Source organism: Ceratosolen solmsi, unplaced genomic scaffold (assembly GCF_000503995.2).
Source record: "Ceratosolen solmsi marchali unplaced genomic scaffold, CerSol_1.0 scaffold58, whole genome shotgun sequence".
NCBI lineage: Eukaryota > Metazoa > Arthropoda > Insecta > Hymenoptera > Agaonidae > Ceratosolen > Ceratosolen solmsi.
This window is the reverse complement of record NW_011948447.1, coordinates 319,817-341,363: the sequence shown is the minus strand read 5'-3', so window position 1 is coordinate 341,363 and position 21,547 is coordinate 319,817. Positions and strand designations below refer to the sequence as shown.

Sequence of the window (21,547 nt, the reverse complement as noted above, 5' to 3'; positions counted from 1 at the left end):
AGTAAAACTAACCAAAGAATTAATCAACAAAAAATGTTATAGTAAACACATTTTTAACTTTTAATCCAGTTTTTTAGTATGTTATATAATATATCAGATATATAAATAATATTTTCGCTAAGTTACTTATTATTATTATAACTATTAAACAAAAGTAAGAAATTTTTTATATATTTAGCAATAATATTTTTATTAATGACATAAAATTCAAGAAATATGTGTCTGCTACCTTCATATATTATGTATGCATTATTTTTATCCTGATAATTAACTGGCAACTAAAATTAAAAGCTAAAGTTGGATAGATATATTGCATCTAATGTAATTTATAAGTTCAACTATTAAGATATAAATAAAATGACTATATTTTTTCTAATTATACAGAAATTTCATTTGTTGTATCACATAATTTAAATGTTATTATACAGTATGTATTCATATTGTCAAAACGATAGACAATCTTTTTAATATAATATATAGCGAGGGGTTTGAGGTTTACTTTCATTCTAAATTGAAATATGAATAATATATGGAAAAGGACTTTACGAATAAGAAACTGCTTCCAAAAAGTTATAAAACAAATTGTAAGTGACTGATGTTTCTATATAGTCATACATTTGTGCGAAGTAGTGCAAATCCCGAATGAGCCAGACTTAAGTGAAAGTTGCTTGAGTTATATATTGCAAAAATATTTCATGCTACTGGACCATCTATTTCTGAAATTAATACGCTATCTCCAATTGAAAAAATTTATAATATTCCTAAAGTATTACCATCGATAAAGATACATTCTTACATTTTGAGCGACATCAAAAGAAATCAATATTAATGAACTAACGGCCGGTTTATTATATATTCAATATTATTATTTTCAAATTATTTCATTAAGAGTTGACGAAACCGGATAAACAATTAATCATTTGATATTAGCCGAAGAATCATTTTTCAATTTTAGATTGATATCAAATTGTTTTTGAAATTAAAATATTGAAATTCAAATCTAACATCTACAATATAAAATTATTTAATGTAGAAAATACACTTTTATCACTTTATTCAGTGCTACGTATCATAAAATAATTAATAAAGTTGAAAGATATATATCTACAATTCTTATTAAAGCAATAGATACCTTAGTCAAAAAAAAAGAAATTCATTAAATCCATCGATTTTTGTAGAGATAAATAAGAAAATTACTTACCTTCACAGAAAAGGGTGACATCCGTAAGACTCTCGCTTTTGAACAGATTAGAGAAAGCCGTAGCCAGATTACTGCCAAAACTGTTCCATTTAAGGCAGAATTGTTGTTGATGAGAGTCCATGATGCCACCCCTTGGGCCGACCTCGTGACCTTCACCACCACCCCTATCGATGTCACCCTCCACAATGGAATTCCCCTCTCTATCGCACCCGTGCTCGACAGCTCCTCCCGCTGCAAGATGGAAACACAAATTGCTCACAAGGATACGCATTATTGATAAGACAAATTTTTGCATATTTATGTACTTAATCATTTTTTCTTTCATTAACTTTGAACTTAATAACGAGAACAATCGGAACTCCCTTATTAAGAAACGAACGCTTTAAATTGATTCTATACTTATTATCATTACAAACTGAGTAGTTAATACTTAATAATGACTTTAAATTTTACTTACTTACCATCAGATATTATACTTACCATCAGATATTTTTCCAATAAAATAAATGAATACTAATGAATGAATCTTTCAATTTAAATAGGGCAATAAATAAGTATTGAAAAACTTCTACACAAATTGATTAACTTGAATAATGATAAAAGGTTTGTTTATACTCAACAAAATCTGTCTTACATCTTCCATATGTTCCATAATAAATTAAATACGATTAGCTTACGATTAGACACGACTGCCAAATATGTTGCTAGTTATAAAAATATGTTAACACAGAAGTAATAGTATCCCATCTAAAACAATACGAGAAAGAAAAGAGAACACCAGCATTAAAAAATACGCCATACGTTTTTTATCGTTCTCGCAGTGAGCAAATTTAATACATTTATCATATTTAATTTTTAACAAAAATCACTAAATGGAACATAAAAATGGGTTTGGTTTCTTTGCTTTGTTTATATAAGCTAATCTAGCACCTTTCTAATAAGTCAACTTTGCTAGCGGCGTTCTACTAACCTAAAAAGTATCTTAAAGTCATATGACCACAGAAACACTACGATTCCCTGTGAAAATTTAATGCTCCGTTTCATTTTCAAGTTTTCACAAATTTATATTCCATTCATATAGCATTAAAATTTGTAATTTATTAATATAAAAGTTTGCTAATGTTCATTTCTACAATAAAGCTAAGAATATTAATCGCACAGCTTCGTTTATTAAGTTCCCGTATTAATGTTTAATCATTATATTAATTTGTTTATTAAATTTTTTAATAAATTTAATGCAATTTATTTCAAGGAAATGTCTTATTCCATAGTTTATTAAAAAAAATCTTATGTTATAAATAGATTTTCAAAGTACTATGAAATACACAAATATTTACATTATTTATTTAATTTTTATTATTGCTAATTATTAATTTAAAGAAAATTGGTATTTCTCTGATAAAACAAAAATACAATTTCAATATTAAAAATAATTTTAACATAAAATAAACGTATAAGTACTTGGCGTACATGATCTAGGTATAAAAATATTTTATTATTTTGAAAAAACTGTAATATCGATTAATTAAATAATATTTAAGAAAACAGTGCTACTTTCATAGTTAGGGAGCATAAAGATAATATCGTGTTACAATTCAGCATACATACTTTTTATTATGTATTAATATTTCTTTATTATACAATTTAAGTACAAGAATTACTTCTACAAAAAAATAATATTCACAAACTAGCTATTACAATAACTTTTGTTGAAATTTAAAATTTTTTCAGTTCTTACAACTGCAGAATTATCCTATAAAGGTTATTTATATTATTATTAATAAATTATTTCTGATATTTCTTCATTTTTTTATATTCAGATTTTTAACTTAAAACTATAAATTACTCTGAAAGATTATTTATATTATTATTAAAAAATTATCATATTTCTTAATCTTAACAGTTTACGACACATTTTTTAAGAATTAAATAAAAATATATATTATTTTATAATTTTCTGTATTTAATGATCCATTTATCAATTGAATTGTTACTTACGTATTAAAAATATAATGCTTTAATATAATACTTCTGAAAATACACAACATATTTTGTGAGGATGGTTTAAATATACAGAAATTATCACAAGTGAAAATAAGCTAATTATTCTATACTTTGGTTACTATTTAACTGTAAGAGATTCAAAGTTTTAAAAAATAACTGTATGTTACTTAAATATATGGGTCTCGTGTTTTTTAAATTATTTGTCTTCTAGTATGACTCAGTTAACGTAATATATAATATATATAATATATATATATCAGTGGAATATATATATATATATATATATATATATATATATATATTGCTTTAATTCTACTTCCACTGATCTATACTATCAAACAAAGATACCTCTTTTTCTTAGAATTAACGACATATCACAACTATAATAGTCAAATCTAACGTGAATTTTTTAAGGATCTAAAACCTACCGGACGTTGAGTCCGCTTCGACTGGTCTCACGAAGCGACGAGGGGGTCTTTTCCTTCGTTGAGCCACCTCATTTACAACCTCCTCCTCTTGTAATCATTTCCACGCCAGTTGTTCAAATAATCACCAAAGCAAACAAGACAATGACCCTTGACCGTGAAGAACGACTTAGAAAAGGAACCTCGCGCCACTCACGCACTCCAGGATCTCTTCTCAAGTTCTGACGATGGAGTTAGTCCTTCTCAGAATATCACTTGAAAACTGGACGTACGTATGAATGAAAGGAACGAGTGCAATCACACTGTGCTAGACACCTCGTAGATTACTCGTTGTTGAAGTGTGATTTAGATTTAATGAAATGCACTCCCGTTTTTGCACCAATCGCGTACTTTGTAATAATCGCAAGATTTGCCTAGCAAACAAACTGAATGAGGGACATCGGTATATTATAAAAAAAAAACAGACAGAAGGTTTGACACGTTATCGTATGCTGTTCGACAGCTTCAGCCAAAATAGTAGTAGATGATTCGTTGTGGCTCGCGTAGTAGCTATACTCGCCGTGTTTAGTCGTCTTGATTTGTGCTCGGTACCGTGTCGACCGACTAAATGGAGAGGCGCACACCGCGTGCGTATAGCCGACCTCGTGGCGCGTGGCAGCAGCGTTCAGTAAAAGAGCGCGCGCATGAAAGAGACAGAAAGAGAGAGAGAGAGTGAAGAGACAAAGCAAGCAAATGGGAGGAAGCGACCTCCTAGCTTCTGGCTTCGTACGCGGCGTTCAGTAGCAGCAGCACCCACAAAATTTAGTTGGCCCTCCCTCTATCACCTATTCGTTTCATAGGGAAAACCCAGTATTACCTACATTAGAAAGCTGCAGCGCACTATGGGAATTATATGGGTCAACCATGCTAGTAGTCAATATTAAATGCAAATACGCTACTTCGGGAAGGGATAGGCCAATGAAAGTAAAAAAGAAGGCTGAAAGAGCTTCAAAGTGGCATTATAAATGCAGGTCCACTATCGGATGGTGGGACAGACTGGACAATAGATAAGTAGAGAAAGAATGGTATATGAGTTTGGAGTAGAATGTTTCTTAAGAAGGGAACCGAAGTTAGAAATAATAAGGAAGGGTTCAAGCACAATTATAAGAACAAATTCGTGACACTAGAAGAATTAAAATTCGTGCTTTGAATAAATCTAAAGCATGACACATTAGGTACCACACATGTCGTACAACTTAGATTCATATAATTTTTATTTTGCGACCGCCTCGTACAAAATTAATTCATCCTGACAGAGACGTGGATATACATATGTATATATATAGTAAAAACATCCAAGTAATTCTAACACAAGGCGCTAACTGAAGTTATTCAATATTTTTGAAAATTCTCTACTATTGCATCTACACAATTATGATTAAATGTTGATAAATATACTAAAAATTAATAATCCATAATAGATCTAAAAATTGCTAACCTATAAACAGATATTATATCAAATAAATTTTAGAACACTATTATTAATATTGAATATTGATTAAAATTCCTCTTCTAAATAATTATTATTTAAGCAAGCAATCATTCATTTAATCGCCATGAATTTTTTTTTCGAACATTACTAATTATTTCATTTAATAAATATGCTATTTAATTATGTATTTACATCTTCAATTTATATATTGATTATTCATAATAAATAACAAATATTTATATTTTAAAATATACGTCTGGTGTTTAAAAAATATTGATAACTGTTTTGTTTTATGTTTAATAATACTTAACAACATTTAAAAACATCAAAGTATTGTAATTTTAATTAAAATTGATCTGCATTTATATGCATTTAAATTGATTTGCTATAAAAAGTCATCATACATGTAACTGCAGTAAATATAATTAATAATAATTAATGACAATTATTTATATCATTTAAAATCTATTTTTCAACTGCACTTTATTCTACATATAATTCATTTTTACACATTTTCTTCGCTTTCGTATGTAGATATATAATTGTAATTTATATGTATACTTTATTTTTTTCTTCAAAATTATGCCAAAATTGAAATTATGAAAAATAATTAAAAATAAATATTGATTCAAATTTCACTTTTAATAAAATGAACTTTTTAATTTTGAACTGAACAATACCATCTCCTCCATTTTAAAAACATTGTTATAACTCCTTTAATGTAATTAATAAATTTATCTCTTGAATTTGTACAATACATATTTCTTCTATTACTCTAAAATAATGTCTACAGATACATCGTCAAAGTAGGTATCTAAATTTTGTATTATAAAATTTACGACATTTATTTTCTCTAAAATTTTATTTCTAGAGCAAATTTGAAAAGCATTATTAAAAATAATTCTAAATTGAACGAACGTCATACTCTCTGATATTATATAGACAATTAATATAAGTAACTATGATTTATTTTACTTCTTTTATATCATTTTTCTAGTCGAAAAATTACACAAATATGTAATTTTTGAAGGTTGATCTTTTAAATGTACTATTCATATATAAAATTCTTATATTAATTATTCAAAATGTATAGAAATATATTAACAGTATTAATTAAAACTAAATTAATTAAAAAATAGAACATTATAATATAAATTTTTATAATATAATTATAATTTGTCAAAATGAAACTTTAATTCATAATATTTAGTACATAATAGATATAGTATTATAATTATTATATTTAATCTATATATCTAATTATTATTCATTTAAATAGTTTAATAACGCATTTTCAAATCAAAATACAGATAGCCGAAATAAATATATTCAAACAAGTATATCATATATAACAAATATATGACTAATATATTATACAATATTACCTTTAACAAAATTTAAATAAAAATAAAATATTAATATTAATCCATTAATAATATATTAGAAATATTTACAATGCTTTCAATATTCCATGTAATTGTTTTTTATTAAAAATTTCTTTTATGAAAAATTCCGTTTTATGTAATTGTGTTTTTTGACGAATAATGAATGATAATATTAAGAACTAAGGCTTTCCAAAATTTATGGTCATATTTTCTTATATGTACTTAAATTTTCTTAAATGAATATAACAATATATACTCAAATAGGTTTATTTTATTTAAATAATAACATTGTAATTATTTATAAAACAGAATGATTTATAATTACTCATTTGAAGATTAAACAATTTCATTTCATTAAGTTAAATTTTTGATTATTATTAAAAGAATTATTTGGGGAAATAAATTTTATGTATATTATGTATTAAATTAGAAAGCTTTATTGTACTAAGTTAATCGTACAATTTTAATGAAAATATTATACCATTATAAATATGTATAAAGAAAAATAATATTATTAATTGATCAATATGATAATACACATATTGATTACATAATTATAAGAAAAACTTTGAAAATCTTTCAAATTTCCATTTAAAAATATCAACTGTCACTAAAGCATTTAATTATCATTTAATTACTTAAAATCAATTTTATTTTTATTTCTTTCATAATTTACTATTTATCAAATTTGTTTACTAATTATTTTGCTTAGTAATTAAGAAATCAAGATACATTAAATTATATTAAATAGTTGATTATATAATATAATATATTTATAGAATATATGATAATAAAATATTTTTATTAGAAATTTTAATTATTTTCTACAGATAATAGATAAAATGATATAGGGAAATACATATCGCTCCTTATAAGGCATTTACAAAGAATAAATACTAAGAAGCGCAATGTAATGAAAAAGGGATTAAAAGAGAGATAGAAAGAGAGCAAGAATGAATGGGAAAAGATGGTGGAAAAATAAAAAGAGAAGGAAAATAATATATTTGTGAAAATTTAATGGTTCGGAATGAATTTATAATCGTGCACAAAATTAAACTGCTGTGCAAGTCGCAACCATCCATTCAGCTTCAAGATAGCATCTGAAAATGTAGAAGTCTAAAATCAAACCATTGTTGTTTCAAACAGCCAAAAAAATAATATTGAAGATTCGAGCTTAGAATATGGACATACTTCTTTTTAATTAAAAATGTAATGGCCTTTCATACAGGATATTATGCGCAAAAATTGCATTACATCTTTAACATTTAATAGAAACGTCAGTCATTTAGTCTAATGCATTGATATGCTTCTTTTATTGTTTTTAAATTTCAATACAAGATTGTCTTTTGATGACATTACTTAACGTTTTTATTTTAATATGTTTTAAAAATACTTAATTTTTTTTTATTATTTATTTTTTATTTTGTATTCATACTTAAGTATTATCAGATATAATTGAATTTATTCTGTAATGAAGTATACCTTTCAATTTATAAATCTTCGGTATACAATTTGGATTCTTAATCACAATGTTGTAAAAAGAATAATTACCTTGTTTATAAAAAATGAATTTTAAAATAATTTTTTTCAATATTTTATTTTATTGTATCTATTGTTTGTCAAAAATTTATGAAAATTCTAACGTATTTACTTCTAGTCTTTTTCCTAACAATTTAATATGTAATTTTTAAAACAACTAAAATAAATAAAAATAATAAGATAAACAATTTATATAAATTGTTTAAATTTAAAAATTTTAAAATGAACAAAAATGATAGAAATTAACTAATTAGAATAAAAAAACAAATATTAACTTTTATATTCAAATATATCGCAATAGTGATATATTATTCATCGATTCATTAATTACTATAACCTTAATTTCTCATCGTATAGAACAAGTATCTAAAATCCTTTCAGTTTATAACTTCATTATTAAAATTAAAAATAATTTAAATAAAAAATTAAAAGTATCTTCTTATGAATTTTAATAATGTAATAACGTTGTGAATTCTAAAAAACGAGGTACAGCGTATATAATAAATATCAGATGCATTATTTATTTACAGCATTAAAATAATTAACCATGACTGAATAAACGAAAGTACATATTAAATTTGTGTGAAAATCGTATTTAATAATCGCATAAAATTGTAATTCTTTCGTAATTTTAAATAAAACACTAATAGATATGAGAAATAAGTTATTGGCGCTTGAAAATATACTTACATTAACTAACATTCAAATTAATTTGCAAATTTGTTTAGGAAATTATTACTAAATTTTATTTACGATGTAATTAATATGCATAGAATAATATTGAAAATTGTATTAAAATAAAAATGCAAATATTAAAACTAATAGTTAACTTTTTACTATAAAAGTAATTAACTACTCTTTATCTACTTCTTTATTATTATAAATAACTTGAACCTAATATTTTATATAGAAAAATATTAGACTCAATCAGGTTAGTTATTGGAAAGATTATAATTATCAAAAACAACAAATTTAAAGGATTTAAAATATAAAAATATTTTTTTACAAATAAACTGTATGCACTAATAATTGTAAAATAAATAGTACTAACAATTAATTCTATGCTAATGTTTTTTAATATTTATTTACATTTACAATTATTTGTTTCTAATTTTATATAAATTTTAAAAAAGATGTACCCTAAAATAAGTTATTTAATCATATTGTAGAATTAATAATCGCTTAAAATTTGTAATAGTAGAATAGAATTTCTGAAAACATGTAAAAAAGGTAACTAGATAAAAGAAAGAAACAGATTAGATAAGTAATCATAAATTTGACTGATAATAAATTAGAAAATTTTATTTGGCAATAAATTTCATGTACAGCTCGTTTGTGTACTTTTTTTAAAATGGTAATATCTTATTTTTGTAACTGCTACTGCAAGATTTTTTCTTTTTTATAATAAAAATATAAATGTATTTAATCTGATATTAAGATGCTGTTTACTTAATACTGTACTAATTTTATACATTGTTACTTAAAAATAATATAATTTATATTGAGTAACAAAAAGCAGATAATAAATAAAGATAAATAAAATATTTTTTATACGTCAAAGATGCTATTTAGATATTCTTCTTATTATTATTTTCTTCAAAAAGAAAAAGTCCAAAAATCCAAAACACACAGATTATGTTTATATGCAGAATATATCCTTTATGACATAAATATTAAGAGCTATAAAATTGTACACTATGTTCGGTATAATTCGTATGGGGGGAGGGGGGAGATGTACTTATGATACATATACTTATTTATATACACATATGTGCATTTGAGCCAAATGACACGATTGCTAGATGTCCAGATCCCATTGCTATATAAGTAGGCATATTGTCACAGCACGTAGTTACTACTCGTGTATATGTAAGATGCTTACTACGTATGACAATATATGAAAGAACGTATATAAATAAATATATGATATCCTCCATCAATTTCTAACATGACAATCGACAGATCACAGCGATCCTATTTTAATAGCATCACTATCGCTATGAAACGTACAATAAGCTGTAATAAACACAAATGCATGCACCGTGCATGATATTTTTAGCTGTAAAAGCGTTAGATAAAAATGAGGCTTGTCATTACTCTTTTACCATCAAATTATTCAAAAATTGTTCAAAGCAGTTGTATAAATTACTTCAGATTATATTTTAAATAAGTAGTGAGGATCCACAGTTTACAGTTATTTATAATATCTTGCCAACTAAAAAATATTTAAAAAGTATTATTACATATGTATTATTACCTATATTACACAATCTGTTTACTGGTTATCCAATTATCTTTAGAAAATTATTTACAAACTACTTAAGATAATATGAACTATTTAATAAATACTACAACAACTTTCGTGCACTTTTTCAATATTAATTTTCTATTTTAATTAATTCTCATGAAACGTATCTAATTATTAAAACTTAAAATAAACATTACTTGTTTAAATATATTGTAATAACAATATATATATATATATATATATATCAATGAATACATGTAGGTATATTTTGTTCGAAAATATACAATACAAATTTTAGACCTACTTAAATTATGTATAGTGATATAAAAGTATGATGTACATGATCTATTAAAGATATTCAGTAAAAGTAAAATTTAAATCGAGATGTATTAAATGCAATGAAAGAAAACAAAGTAATTCTGCTGATAATTTTACTTAAACTTTGTAATTTTACTAATAATCGTAAACTTCACAAATTTAGAATTTATTTGTACAGTCATTAATGGATTGCTAAAAAAGCAATAAAAAATATATAAGGTAAAATTAGAATGATCTATATATATCACTTAATTACAAATAAAAAAACTTAATTTGTAAAAGATTTTTTTAATCTTAAATATTATACGATATATATTGTAAAAAAAATTTTTGATAATGTTTTATCCAAAAAAAGAAACAGAATAAAAAGAACAGTTTTGATCGATCAATATTGGAATATATCATTCAATTTAAATTATATAAAATATAATGATTAATATAATTGAAGACTAAATACATAAAATAAATAAACGAATTATTTAAAAAAATATGTATTTATTTAGTTATTAGGAAAGAAAAATTAAAACACCGAAAAAAGTAATAAACAAAACATTTTAAACATGAAAGAGTAATAAATAATTCCAATTATAAAAAACTTTTTTGATAGTTCAGACCTCGATATCTTAATGATTGTATCATAAGAATTATAACATAACAAATAAGTAAATACAAGAAATAAATGATGAGCTTGAATATTTTTCGGTATATTATCATTGTAAATAAATCAGATTTGTGCACGTAAAGATGAATTTTAACTTATTAAATATAATAAAAATTTAATAATTAAAACGTGAAGATATAAACACTAATGAATTTAGTTATTATATGGAATTAGTGTGCAATTATTCGAGACTCGTATGCCATTGTACAAATCTGATATGATCAAGAATCAAAATTATCCATATAAAATTTTCGTGTCAGCATTCAGTTAAGAAACTAACCCAAATATAAAAATGCTACAAAATATCGTCATCAAAATATTTATATATAATTAATTATGAGCATACGCGAGTCATTATCAATTTTCTTATATCTCTTATCGATATCCGAACAAATGGTTACGAGATTTCAACGCCTCCATGATAGAAGACGATACTTTTTATCAGAAGATATTAGACGCATACAATCAGATATAAATTAATAGGTTTCAGACGGAAAATTACTAGAATTACACGAAGAGCAGCGATCGATATACATTCTTGATAATATGCCCTTAGCATTCACATGATAAAAACTACGGGGGTGTATTTATTGGTTGATCCAAACTCAAGCAAAATGCACAATCGCAAAAACACGAATGGATGCAGATTATAGATCGTGTCTTTTTCCCTTTAATCTTTACTGCATTAACTTCCAAATAAAACAATATGGTGCTTCTTAGTGTAGAAATATTAATTCTTAGAGGATGTCGCGTAATGAAACGGAAGATAATTTAAGCGCCGTCAAGGCCTATCCAGTGATAAACTTGACGGTGTGGCTGCACGCGGTAACAGCGACATCAGTGGGGCGGGACTCCTGAGGTAATTTTGGCTGCGACGGTTGCGGGGGCGGGACGGCGGCGACAGCATAATGGCTCAAGGTCGACAAGTGGGGCCGCACGCGCGGTTCTCGTCTCACATTCACTCAAATATTCGGCAGCGTCGCCTTGCACATGCGCATCATTGGCGACGTTGCACCGCTCGGCCGTTAAGGGACATCTTCCGGAAGAGTTCCCAACCCTGCAGCGAGAATACAAACAACCCTCAAAGGAACGGAAACAAGGAAATTGGAAACTGTCTGGAATTTATCATTGTTGCTGTTAATATATTTTTTACAGTAGTTGGGACAAATAATAAAAGATAATTTTATGCAAGGATTATATAGTACAATAAATTTGAAACAGGTAAAAGAAAGAGAGAAGAGGAATGTAAGTACCTCATTGGTCGATTCTTTGGCTTGTAAGAAATGAGATAAATAGGTATCGAGTACTTTGACAAGATAAACAGAAGGAACCGAAGGTATGTTTCGTTCATTCGTTTTTAATCAGTCCTCTTGTGTAAGTCGTTTAACTTATTGCAATAAAGATCTGACTTGGCACTAAGCTATATGTACATTTTATTGCACATCATAATTCGATGCTTAAAATGCAAACATTTCAATTACATAATTTGTAATTATCACATACCTTATCGCATAAGATGTTAAATAAGGAATTTATCATCGGACAAACCGTCAGGATTGTAAATTCTAAACGAAGACTTGTGTTTATCGATTTGCAAAGATATTAATCGTATTATTGTAAATAAGACTAATTATTATTTCTTTAGTACATGTACGAAACATTATCAACGGCGTAGAAATAAAATTAATATTATGAAACTAATGAAAAAAGAATTGAATTTGTTATTACATTTACCTAAAATCTGAACTAATCTTATCGTCTGTTGATGTATAACTAAAATTTTCAAATTCTAATTAATAAATTTATATTCGAATAGGCATTTGCAGAAATAGCAATTTCTTAACACTTGAATTCGGATAAATATGGATATTTTCAATATAAGTGCATTAACAAAGTTGCAAAACTTCTTAAGTTGAATAATTCAGTAGTTTCGATAAATAAATATATTTGCTTGTAGATTTTTGGAGGAACAGATTCTCCAAAATCATCCAAGAAGTTTTACATTGTGAAAAAAGCTATAAGATTTTAGTAAAATGTCTTTATACCAACGGTTATATGTTTTGAAAAACATACAAAAGTAATTACTTAAGGTTCATGTAATATTCTACAATTTTTCGTCTGAATATCGAGCACTACCAGTAGATTTCTTATGCACCCAATGCTCAAAAAATATTTTTTTTTGTATATAACTTGGTACACACGTGTATATTTTGTATTCATAAATTTCATTGTATTCATTTGATTTAGCTGCTTTTTGTCACAACCAATTTATTTACTTATTATTAAATCAGTCTGTGCCTAAAATTTTATTTTATGCATATACAATTTTTCATAAACATCAAATCCACTCATTATTTTTCTTGATTTTAAATGTATATAATGTATATAATTTAATGTAATTTATATAATAAAAAATTAATATCGTCTAATAATCACCAATTATAGATTTTATAACAAATTAATATCATATGTTTATATTTTTACTATAATCATATATAACCATGCATACTTATGCTCAAGAAAATGATTAATTATTAAATATTAAATACTAACTTAATTATAAATTAATTATATAATAAATTTTTTTTAATTTTTACTGCAATATTTTTCTATGAAATTAAAAAAAGTTATAAAAGTTTAGAAATTTTTTTTGGAAATTGCTATATGATAATTTTTAATACTTGTCTGTTAAATACATTTCTTTTCAAATTTTCATTAAATTATAATAAGTTTATATTAACCTATTATTCTGTCTATCTCTTTGCAGCGCAATTATCTTATACACAACTTCTAGGCTTACTTATTATCAAATCATTATTTGCTTTTATTTATAAGCTTTTATGATGAAATCATAAAATCATCAATAAAAATATTACTTATTTATTTATTAAAATAATTTAATTGCAAAAATGATGATAATCCACGTCAATAAAGGATAGGACATATTTTCTTATGTAAAACGCGACGAAAACATTAGCATCCACATTGGCATCAACATGAACGTGTAGACATAATGAAAGATCCCTTTATTAGCATCCGTGCATACAATTTAAAAAGAAAACGGGAAAGGAAGAACTTCAGCTTCTAAATGATCTTCGGCTAAGCGAATATGAACGCACGCATGATTTGAGGATGGAGTATGAAAATTGCATAAAAGATGTTTTTAACGAGGACCAACAATCTGTCAAAAAATGTTTAGCTCCTTTTTATAGCATGTATAAATGTTAAATATTTTGAAACGCGCTAAGGACGACTCAATATTCTCTCTTTGAGTTGAAATGATATTAAGGCGCTTAATTATTTCAATTCATTGGTAATAAAGAATTGTTATAATATCAAAGATCTCTATAGAGATAAGGTTCCTTTAATATTTCTAACATATATCAATTCAATAGTTAAAACAAAGGAATAGAATAATTGGTAAATGCTTTACAAATGTAAATCATACGTATCATACACGTATCATATAAATCCGTTTAACTTAAACATATCGAATGGATAAATGAAAAGTTTGCAGGTATTTATATATATGTTATTTATCCACAGTGTATATAATAGTACGTAATATCTTTGGATATTTTTTTACACAAATAACGAAGAAATTAATTTTTTTTTGTGGTATTTTTCATTCATATGGCGAATAACCTGAATAACTTCAATTTTCAATCAATGAACTGTTGTAATAGATTGTAAATTATTCTTGATTTTTAATTATTATAAATTATTAATTTATTAATATTTCATCATTTATTATGAATGTACAGTATGAATAAATAAACATATTCAAGCTCTTAAAGAAAATGTTATTTTAAATAATCGATTAAATCGATCCGCAAAAGGATAACATTTCTCGCAAATATCAGGTAATAAATTTTATTCATCTTTCATACAATATTGTACTACTACTACTGTATACTAAAGAGTCTCTTTTCATGATAGCACTACTTCAAAAATAAAAGGACGAAGAATACATTAAAGATTAGACATTGTATTACTCTTATACGAAAGCAGTAAAATGAAAATTTTCAAATTCTTCAGGACACATAATAAGATGCATTTCGATTAGATACTTTCCCTTGTATTGCACGGGTAGTAATCGGAACTTCTAACTTAAACTGAAATACAGATAAATTTTTATCATTTAAAGAGTATATAAAATCTTAACTATAATGAGATAATAAACATTTCCTTCTATTATAAAGTTGAAAAATCTGACTTGGCCGTCTCAAAGCCTTATATTATTAAAATTTAAACTTGGATGCATTATCGAGATTGTCAAATATCCGAAACTGATATGCTTAAAAGACTGCTTATATATAAGATGCATCGATATTTTATATCTAGATAATATATTTTATATAGATAATATATAATGTCAAATTATTAAAGATAAATACAAGTTTTTACAAACAATGAACAAAATATTACTAATTATTAAATAGCTACATTTACATATAACATTTTATTATAATTTATATTATATTATAATTTATTATAAGAGAGAGAGAGAGAGAATAATAATATATGAAAAAGTGCCTTTTATGGATGCATTCACACCCTTCGGACACGCGTCTGTTCTCATTCACCTGTGGGTATGAACGCACCAATAGTCATGAAAAGAAGCGCTTTTGTTGATTTTTTACATCCTCTGTCTTATTTGATCCGATTATTATTTATTACATTATTTAGTGTGCTATTCATTTGATTATTTTTTTATTAAACCTGGTTAATGATCGTTATAATTCAGTTCTTACCAGCTCGTATTATTTTGTTCGCTTTGTGATAAATGACAATATATATTATCAAATAGTAAGCTTTTTGATTAAGCAGCACACTAGTATTCGAATATCGATACCCACTCAAATTAAATAGAATATCAGATGTTTTGCACACTACTTTAGAATTAAAATATATTTTCATGTATGATATGCATAAGGATTGTAAAGAACACCGGCAATATTATTTTTAAAATTGAAGTAGTGCAGCCATAATAATAAATATATATAACCAAAATCGTAAAAATCAACGAAACAAGTTTCATTTACATCGCCAAAAAATAAACAATAATGCAAGGAAGGCGCATTGCATCTTACATATTACTTACTAGTCTTTAGTTCTTGGTTAACCGTAATGTTGAATTCAAAGTAAGTCAGAACCCGAGTGCCTCCGTCGTGGTTTAAACTTTAGCGTGTTCTTGTCGATGTTAACACCTACGCATTACAAGTATTGTCACATGTTTGCGGATGATGATAGGACCCTCATATCATACTTTCACGCTTGGTATTGCAAAAAATAAACGTGTGCCAGCGTTCGTTTGTTTCCCTAATTAAGACCAGTGAAGGTTAAGATGAAAAGGACCGAAGAAAAAAATGCAAGCGTCGAAGGAATGAAACGCTTAATCAAAGGCACGAGCAAGAATAGCTCGACTCGAATAGGACTGCCGCAAGTCCCGTGACCTGCACGGATTTTCCTCTCTATCTCTCTCTCTCTCTTCTTCCCGCCCTCACGCAAAGTTTGAACTGCGTATCCCTCTCTCCTTCAGTATTTACCGTCGCCTAAGTGTTAAACTTAGGTGCGTGAGCATTACGTCCACATCCCCTACACATTCTCCGCCACTTTACGATTGCGCCTGCGCTTTAACTACTGATATATTTATGCGTAGGTCAAAGTGAGCGAAATTTTCGTTCTCTCTCACACTCACTGTATAGATGTATGTAAATACTTGCATTCGTGTGTCAGAAAAAAAGAAGAAAAATACACCATGTAAAGTACCTATTTACATCGTAAAAACTGTACATGCAAACCGAATTCATGATAGTCATATGATTTGGCCAATCTAGTTACTCGGGGCGTGGGATAAACAGGGAGAACGCGCACAACGATTCAAAGAGGGTATTTTTAAGAGCTTTCTCTCTCTCTCACTCTCTATTTTTCAAGGAACATGAGTTCACGATTACTTCAATCGTTCGCAAAATTATTTTTTACTTAGTATAGCTAAGTTACATGGATTAATGGGTTCAATTTCAAATATTTAATGTCCTTTATGCTTAGATATTTAACAATTGATGATTTATATTTTTCAAGCAGTTTATTATTTAAAATCATTATTTATGTAACATATTTACTAAAAAAGTAAATTATTTAATTTTTATTTTTTCTATATTTAATAATATAGCAAATTTGTAATACTGCATAAGAAAAAATATTGATATTTTATTATTGTTTCCAAAAATTTATGTATTCTTATATTTACTATTTAATTTTAATAAAATTTAAATAGGATAAAATTTTTGAAATTTATCAACAAAATTTTCTTCATTAAATTAACCGACAGCTTCTTGCACTGTGACATTCCCTGCACTCACGTGTGTTTATCAATAACCAGTCTTCGGTTTAAATTGTATTGTTTACATAGCTTAAGCAGCTTACTCGTGTTACTCTGAAATTAATACCAAGTAAATGCAGATTCAATCGCTTACTTACAAATGAGAAATAATTCAAAACAGAAACTTTTAAGAATACTTATGTATTACTTAAGATTAAGTTTCGAGGAATTAATAATTTTGCATCTATTAAATTTCTCTAATTTCTTTGAATCTTAATCATATACAATTGAAATTTAATATTTTTATTTAATTTTATTTATATATTATTATGATTTTTTAATTAAAAATTTAAAAATATTTATATCGTTTTTTTTATTATCGTTTATATTTATTTCAAAACTTTTTATTGATATTTCATAATTGTAAACATATGTCATTTCCAGAATAAAAATAAAATTTATATCTTCAACATTTTTAATATAAATTTCCAAATATGTAACCTTTATATAGAAATACTAACCAATATACCATTCGTTCATTTAGTTATGATTCTTGTTATATGTAGCTTTTCCGTTGCTTGTGTTTAATGTAATATCTGTATTAATCATATAAATTGAAATTATTCAATTGTATTTTTATTTTAAATTACTGTTAAATGTATTAAAAAACATATTATTAAAAAATATTGTTTTTTTTGCGTTTCCTTTTATACTCATGTTTGATTTTAACTAAAATATTTAAAAAGTTATTTATTTCATTCTATAATAGAATATTTATATTATAAAATTTAAATAATTTGAGTTTTAATTATTAACAAATTTTATTTAACTAAAGTGATTAAATTTGATTATTATACATAATTCTGAACTTAATATACAACTAAATTTACCCAACTTATAGAAATACCAAGTATAACTAAATTGGTTGTATATAACTATATATAACTTCTTACATGTTTTTCAATAGAAATTAAATAAGATAATTTGCATCAATTAATTACGCTTAAACGAAAAGTTAAAAGTAACGGTGTATAATCAGATGTATATGAAATATTTATTTTAAAATTCAATGATTTTAAAAAACATATTTTAGTATTACAATTAGAATTCATCATTAGAAATAAGTATTACTTTTAACATAATGGTAATAGAAGTTGAATGGCTAAATTCCTTTTCTTAGTATATTAATTTATTTTCTTTTCATTTCTTTTTAATAATAATTTGATTTTTGAAAAATTACACCCAAAATTTTTAGAATTAAGATTTAATATTAATATAATGTTCTAAATAAAAAAAATAGATAACTAAAATACCAATGTATTTTATGAAACTAAATTTATATTATTGCAACTTTATTTTTAATTAGAATGTATAAACCTACAATATTTAATTTAAATTTAATTTAAATTTATAATAAATACAAAACATTTTTTCGGGTGAACAGTTCAATTATTTAGAATTAAAAAATTTGATTTATATAATTTAATGTTTCTTAAACTTTAATTTGAAAGTTGATATTCTAATATTCAATTGACTAACATTTAAGCCATGCGATCTATAATTTTTATAATTAGAAACATAAAAAATTTTGTTGTTTGCTTAGGAATTGAACTAAGATATAATTATCTAATAAAATTTTTATTAGATAAAAAAAGAAATTACTGTATTAATCTTGTTGTATTTAATACTTTATTTATTTTTGAAATTTTGATTCTCAATCCTTTTATACCATTTAAATGGAATATATGATTAAGAGAAAAATAAAAATTTTAAATATAATTTATTTTTATTGTTAGAAAATACATATACGTGCATTGATTTTACATGTTTGCTTTTAATGTATATTTTATCAGCGTGTTAAATTTTTAAAAAGATTTGGCCAATATTATATCCTTGTGCAGTAAATATTTTTAATAGAAAAGTATTTAAGTACTAAAATAGATTTAAATGATATAAATAAATACAAAGAAACTTTCTTTACCACGTAAGGCATTAATTAGTATCCCTTTTTAGTAAAATTATAAAACAAATATAGTAATATTGAAAAATAATTGGCCGTTATTTATAAAAAAATACACATTTATTTTATTAATTTTGCTTTTTTTCTTTGTATTAATAAAAAATATCAGTATTTTGTATATATATTGCTCTTAATGGCATTATAACGTCACTCGTGTTACTAATAAATGTAAACAAAAGCTATGAAAAAGTTAAGAACTCAATTACCCTGCGCATTTATCTCTCGGGCTACGAGTGTTTGTGAATTTGAAAATGAAGACAAATCACGGGATTTTCTTCGCCTGCAATATGTACCTTGACCTTCAAGAGTCGTTTAACGCCATTTTAAAAGTGTCACCTTGAAACCGTATAACGTGATCTCTCTAACAATAATCCAAATATAATCAGAACCACAAGCACATGGTCTTAATCGATCAGTGAAAGGTTTGCGCTTAAAAGGCGAGATTAAGCTTGATAACGTACCTAACGGATGAAGCCACCATGAATTGAACAGGGACGACTGGTGATTCCTAGGGCCGTTGCTGACCGGGGCGTACATCTTACTCTGACTACGTCACGCCCGTCACTGTCGCGCGCTTTCCCCTAGGACCATGCTCACAGCTTGTAAGCCTGCGAATTTTCTATAAAAGTACCGACCCACCCTGGATTTCTGGCTGTCTTACTCTCTCTTTCACTCCCTCTTTCACTACTTCACCCAACCATTTCCCCTTCCGTCGATAAGAAACACACACAAGGGCGTCGTCGTCGTCGTCGCGGTCGTCGTGGTCGTTGTCGTCGTTCTCGCTAGTCCGAATTTTCTTGGATGCGATAGGGAGGGAAGGAGATAAATAGATTGATAGATGAAGAAAGAAAGAAAAACAGAGACCGGCATTCCCCCTATATAGTGTCGCCCACGCTAAACGCAACCCCCGATTGCACGACCATCACTTTCGTTAAAAAGTACTTTCTCTTTCTTTCGAGGCCATGGCAATGCTGCCTACCCCCTCACTAGCTTCTCTTTTGACTATTCCTTCCTACAACCCCCACCAGCAAAATCTCTGTTCATTTGTCTATACGTCCCTTTCAGTTTAGCAAGAGAGCTTTACAAGGTTGCCAGTGCTGATGAAACGAAGCTTTTTTCAAGGACCACACTACCAATTTTCATCTTTATCTAGTTCATCAATTTTTTGTATTATGATTTTTTTAATACATTAGATAATAGTATTAACATTTTTCTAATCTCTGTACTATATACATACACATAAAATTCATGAAATATCATTATTGTGTACTATTCGTATAGTTTTTGTAGAAAATGAAGCTTGTATTGATTTTGAATTATATTAAAAGAACATCTAAGACGTCACTTTACAATTTTCTAATAAATTGTTATGATAATATTTCCAATTAAAATTTTTTTTTTATATATATAGCCGGATCTTCAATTAAACCAATTTGTGTTTATACTGACATGTAATCTATGAAAACAAAATAACAAAATTTACAACTATTACCGATATATCATATAATTAAAGTTTTCATATAATCAAATGCATTCATAATTCTGTTTATTATATCAGACTGCACTTATAATGTATTGAAATATAAAATAAATATTTAATTTATATTAAAAACTACAAAAACATTGAAACATAATAAACTAAAATTATTAATACAAAATTAATAAAATTCAGAAACCCTTTAGAAACCTATAAACCTAGGGTTATCTTAACAGTTTAATTGAATTAATAGAATTAAAATATTGTGATCATTTCATTAATTTATTTACAAATTTAGATATAAGGTAGTTTTTACGTATGAAAAAATATTCAGAATAATAAGTAGAAATTTAATGCATTATTAAGATGAAAATGAAACAATGAGAAATAATTATTTTCTATAATAATTATTAAAATTATTATATATAAATTTACAAATAATTAAATTTTGTATTCTCGTTACATTTATCTTT

The 21,547-nt window shown here is 25.7% G+C and overlaps 1 protein-coding gene across 1 annotated transcript in view; it reads right to left on the bottom strand.

The window, feature by feature from the left end:
- The window catches only part of chinmo (Chronologically inappropriate morphogenesis), a 63,584-nt gene that overhangs the window by 39,393 nt on the left and 2,644 nt on the right, over positions 1 to 21,547 (bottom strand). Inside the window, exon 2 of the mRNA XM_011504652.1 lies at positions 1,202 to 1,432. Coding sequence (XP_011502954.1) covers positions 1,202 to 1,432 — 231 coding nt within the window. The remainder of the gene's footprint in view (positions 1 to 1,201; positions 1,433 to 21,547) is intronic.